This window comes from Salmo salar, chromosome 10 (genome assembly GCF_965601325.2).
Source record: "Salmo salar chromosome 10, fSalSal1, whole genome shotgun sequence".
In the NCBI taxonomy this organism is placed as follows: Eukaryota; Metazoa; Chordata; class Actinopteri; order Salmoniformes; family Salmonidae; genus Salmo; species Salmo salar.
In genome coordinates, this window is record NC_138300.1 from 52541011 (window position 1) to 52545837 (window position 4827).

Sequence of the window (4827 nt, forward strand, 5' to 3'; positions counted from 1 at the left end):
AGACTCGGGCCATTTTGAAGTTAGAGGGGAGGCAGCCAGGGGTCAGGGATGAGTTGGTGAGGGAAGTGAAGAATGGGAGAAGGTCTCCAGAGATGGTCTGGAGAAGGGGATGCAGCCAGTGGTTAGGGATGAGTTGATGAGGGAAGTGAAGAATGGGAGAAGGTCTCCAGAGATGGTCTGGAGAATGGAGGAGGGGATGGGGTCGAGCGGGCAGGTTGTCGGGTGGTCAGACCTAACTAGTCGCAGGATGTCAAGTGGAGAAAGAGGTTAAAGGTGTAGGGTAGTTCTGTGTGAGTTAGACCAGTGAACTGAGCGAATGAGTAGCGGATGTCATCAACATTTTTTTCAAAGTGGTTGACAAAATCAAATCAAATTGTATTTGTCACATGCGCAAAATACAACAGTGAAATGCTTACTTAAAAACCCCTGGTTTCCCAACCAGGGGTGCTAGGACTCCTGAGCGTACTTGGTATATCCACAGGGGATACTTGAGAAAACTCATGAGACCATAGGCTTACTGGTAAAATGCATATGAGGGGGCACTTCAGGATTACTCCGGGCAGAGCAAAATTCAGTTGGTGGCACAGTAATCGTGAAAGATCTGGAACCACTACCCTACAGTAATGTAGTTCTTGATAAAGATCAACAGTGAAGGACTACCTCATGTTTGTATTGCTAGGTATTCCTGCACTGTTGAAGCTAGAAACAAAAGCATTTCGCTGCACCTGCGATATCATCTGCAAATATGTGTACATGACCAATAAAGTTTCATTTGATTTTGATATGATATTATCTATAGTCTAATCAAGCCACTTCTCGAGCCTTCTCAGGACGTGGAGGCTTGTATTCTTCAAAATGTTCATAGATATAACATGCTTACGTGTTATCTAGAATGCCTTATCTAGAATGTTCAAAGATTTTATGTTAAATGTTAAACATTTTATGTGTTAATCCCAAATCTCGCTCATGTCTGACAGTTTGCAACAGTTCCATGCTCATGCCCCATACATCAGTAGGTAAACTATTACTGCCCTCTGTTGGTGGTCTGAAATCCTGTTCATAGACCCCTTTCTGTGTTTGCAAACATTGCTGCACGAGGATGATGCGCACAAGTTGGTGTCAGAACAAAGGGAGTTCTTATAGAAAAAAGCCTATATTTACATGTTGCTTATGAGTGCATTTGTCTCTACTTTTGGAATATTATTGGATTTTAAGGCTCTTTTGAATGTCCTGCTTAATATAATGTTTGTCATCGCAAATCAACTGCATTATTCTTAAAGAAACACTTCAACCAGTATAATGGCTCTTTAGCTAGCTTTTGCTACAGCCGATATCAATGAGCTTTAGCATTCTAGCTAGCAACTGTAGCATCCAAAATAGTTATTTTGCAAAGATCACAAGCAAATATAATCTTAGCGACTGTTCAAGCAAGAATCAAAACATCATTGTAAGTGTATGAGAACCTCAAAGTCATTTTGTTTAGAAGTAATAAAAACGTATAGGCTATATTGAATGGGCGCCGATGGCGATGGCTTTCTTACTGCCGCCAAGAGTTGCGTGCATCTGTGCGTGATGTCAGTGTGTACTGGAAAAGGATCTATTGGGAAAAGTATTTCATGATTTGGTTCTCAGGACCATGTTTTATCTGGCAGATTCATTAAATAGTACCCTCAAAACACCAGTCTCAACATCAACAGTGAAGAGGTGACTCCGGGATGCTGGCCTTCTAGGCAGAGTTCCTCTGTCCAGTGTCGGTGTTCTTTTGCCCATCTTAATCTTTTCTTTTTATTGGCCAGTCTGAGATATTGCTTTTTCTTTGCAACTCTGCCTAGAAGGCCAGCATCCCGGAGTCGCCTCTTCACTGTTGACATTGAGACTGGTGTTTTGCGGGTACTATTTAATGAAGCTGCCAGTTGAAGACTTGTGAGGTGTCTGTTTCTCAAACTAGAAACTCTAATGTACTTGTCCTCTTGCTCAGGTGTGCCCTTGGGCCTCCCACTCATCTTTCTATTCTGGTTGGAGCCAGTTTGCGCTGTTCTGTGAAGGGAGTAGTACACAGCGTTGTACGAGATCTTTAGTTTCTTGCCAATTTCTCGCATGGAATAGCCTTAATTTCTCAGAACAAGAATAGACTGATGTGTTGCAGAAGAAAGTTCTTTGTTTCTGGCCATTTTGAGCCTGTAATCGAATCCACAAATGTTGATGCTCCAGATACTCAACTAGTCTAAAGAAGGCCCGTTTTATTTCTTCTTTAATTAGAACAACAGTTTTCAGCTGTGCTAACATAATTGCAAAACGGTTTTCTAATGATCAATTAGCCTTTTAAAATGATAAACTTGTATTAGCTAACACAACGTGCCATTGGAACACAGGAGTGATGGTTGCTGATAATGGGCCTCTGTATGCCTATGAAGATATTCCATTCAAAATCAGCCGTTTCCAGCTACAATAGTCATTTACAACATAAACAATGTCTACACTGTATTTCTGATCAATTTGATGTTATTTTAAAGGACAAAAACAAGGACATTTCTATGTGACCCCAAACTATTGAATGGTAGTGTATATAAAGTCTAATATTGGGATGCAAACTCAAAATGTAATACATTTCATCTCTATATCTGACATGGTACAGGTGTCTTCTTTTGTTTAAGCCCATAACCATGTGTGTGAGGTGTATACTTTTGTTTCTAAGTTGATTTGTTTAAGACTTCCCAGAAACACTGTGTGACCCTGATTTAGCCCCCTGCAGTATTAATCAAGGTCATGGTAATATGGTTTTGGTAATATAAAGGCAACTGTATTAATTTAATATTCTGTTTGCTTTGAATGAAAAATTACCACACAACTACATTGGTCTTTGAGATGGTCCTTTATTCATTAGGCTATAAACAACATTTTGCATCACTGACATTCTCCATGGACTCATGAGAGAACCAATAAATTATTTACTAACTGTGCTAGCTGCAGCAACTGTAGAAACAGCAACAGCAGCCATTACACCAAACAGGCCTAGTTGACCAGCTAACACATTCTTCATGAAGTCATCTGCCTATAAGGAAAAAGACAAGCAGAAAATAAATTAATATGGAGTGCATCTCATCAAGCAAAGCATTAATTAGAATATTCTCTCAATTATACTGTCATGTCTACCTGTTTGGACTCTGATTTGCCATAACGGAGGAAAGTAACAAAATGCTCGCAGTTGTTTCCAAGGAGGCCATATTTTATTGTGCGGCCTCTCATTTTGTCCACTTCCCCCATAATGACGTCAGTCGGCCTTGGTTTGTACTCGTCATCCAAGTAGTTGTTGATTTTGTAAGTATTCCCTGCTGCCACATCCTTTAACTTCTCTATTGTAACCATGCCTTTACAGGAAAGACTGCCGCTGGATGAGCTAACACTGCAGAAAACTACTCTTGAAGGCCCATCTACAAAACAGGAAGAAAGTAAAAGGTGTGTGTGTGTGTGTGTATACACACATGTAAGTGTAATTGTACATGTGTGTTTTGCTGATGAGAGAAATAAAGAGTCAGAGAGCACAGCAGATGCTGTAGCTGATTGAATACGTTCATAAAGTTCTGACTCTACCAACCATGTTCAGGTATCAGTTTTACTTTGCTGTTAGGGGCAGCAGGTAGTCTAGTGGTTAGAGCATTGGGCCAGTACTCTGCTGTTAGGGGCAGCGGGTAGCCTAGTGGTTAGAGCATTGGATCAGTACTATGCTGTTAGGGGCAGCATGTAGCCTAGTGGTTAGAGCATTTGGTCAGTACTATGCTGTTAGGGGCAGCAGGTAGACTAGTGGTTAGAGCATTGGGCCAGTACTCTGCTGTTAGGGGCAGCAGGTAGCCTAGTGGTTAGAGCATTGGGTCAGTACTATGCTGTTAGGGGCAGCAGGTAGCCTAGTGGTTAGAGCATTGGGTCAGTACTATGCTGTTAACATTTGATATCAGATGATGTTTACACTCTCCCCCAATTCTGGAATTGGAATATAGGCTTCCACAAATACATTTCCAGAACAACATCATACCTGGAGTTACCAAATGGATGACCTCTCCATTTCCAATGTATAGAGCCCAGTGTTTGTATGGACCTCTGTTTATCTCAATCATGTCACCAATCTCCATCTAAGAATAAGGTGGGTAAGAAGACATGTAATTATGTAACACCCCCTTCCCCCCCCCCCCCCCACACACACAGTCCTGTTTTACTAACATATTTCCTCTAACCCCTAACCCTAAAGCTGGTCCCCACAAGTATAGTTAAACATGTCCCACACACACACACACCTTTTATGATACTGTTGATTGTTATAAATTAGCATTAGTCAAAGATCAGCAACAGTACTTACTGTGGTCGGACTCCTGGTTTTCATGTGAATGTCTCACTGTGGGCTGTGTCTAATGAAAAAAACCTCGCCCTTAGATTACAAGGTCCAAAACCAACATCCTGTTATTCAAATTAACTATTTGAGACCCGAGCGTTCCTGCAACTAGCTCTATCTCTGGCATTGAATGTTTCTTTTTCTATATATTTGTTTCTACATAATCACTACTTCAGAAAGGAAACACCACATAGAAATATGTTTAACCCCTTAATAAAGAATGAATAAGGCAAGTCTTGGCGACATAGGTTCTGCTCCTTCAGAGTAGCTCACTGCCCAAGAAAAGCGGCAATATATAAAATGACCTACAAGCAGTCCGGGTAGTCATTTGATGAATTGTTCAGCAGTCTTATGGCTTTGGGGGTAGAAGCTGTTAAGGAGCCTTTTGGACCTAGACTTGCCGCTCCGGTACCACTTGCCATGCGGTAGCAGTGAGAACAGTC

General features: G+C 41.2%; 1 protein-coding gene across 1 annotated transcript; it reads right to left on the bottom strand.

Moving 5' to 3' along the window:
- Positions 1-2853: 2853 nt before the first annotated feature.
- On the bottom strand, positions 2854-4448 carry LOC106560602 (phospholipase A and acyltransferase 4). Its single transcript, XM_014123648.3, has 4 exons — positions 4352-4448; positions 4031-4127; positions 3154-3431; positions 2854-3052 (listed from the first exon to the last, which is right to left on the bottom strand). The coding sequence occupies exons 1-4, from the start codon at positions 4373-4375 to the stop codon at positions 2945-2947; spliced, it is 507 nt and encodes a 168-aa protein (XP_013979123.1). The 5' UTR covers positions 4376-4448; the 3' UTR covers positions 2854-2944.
- Between the last annotated feature and the right edge of the window lie 379 nt (positions 4449-4827).

Bases quoted from the DNA above. Each gene is read 5' to 3' on its own strand.
- LOC106560602 (XM_014123648.3), bottom strand. From the start codon at position 4,375: ATGAAAACCAGGAGTCCGACCACA. The intron at 4,128-4,351 runs GTAAGTACTGTT...CCTTATTCTTAG, and splicing joins AAACCAGGAGTCCGACCACA to ATGGAGATTGGTGACATGAT. The intron at 3,053-3,153 runs GTAGACATGACA...TTTTCCTTATAG, and splicing joins GCAAATCAGAGTCCAAACAG to GCAGATGACTTCATGAAGAA.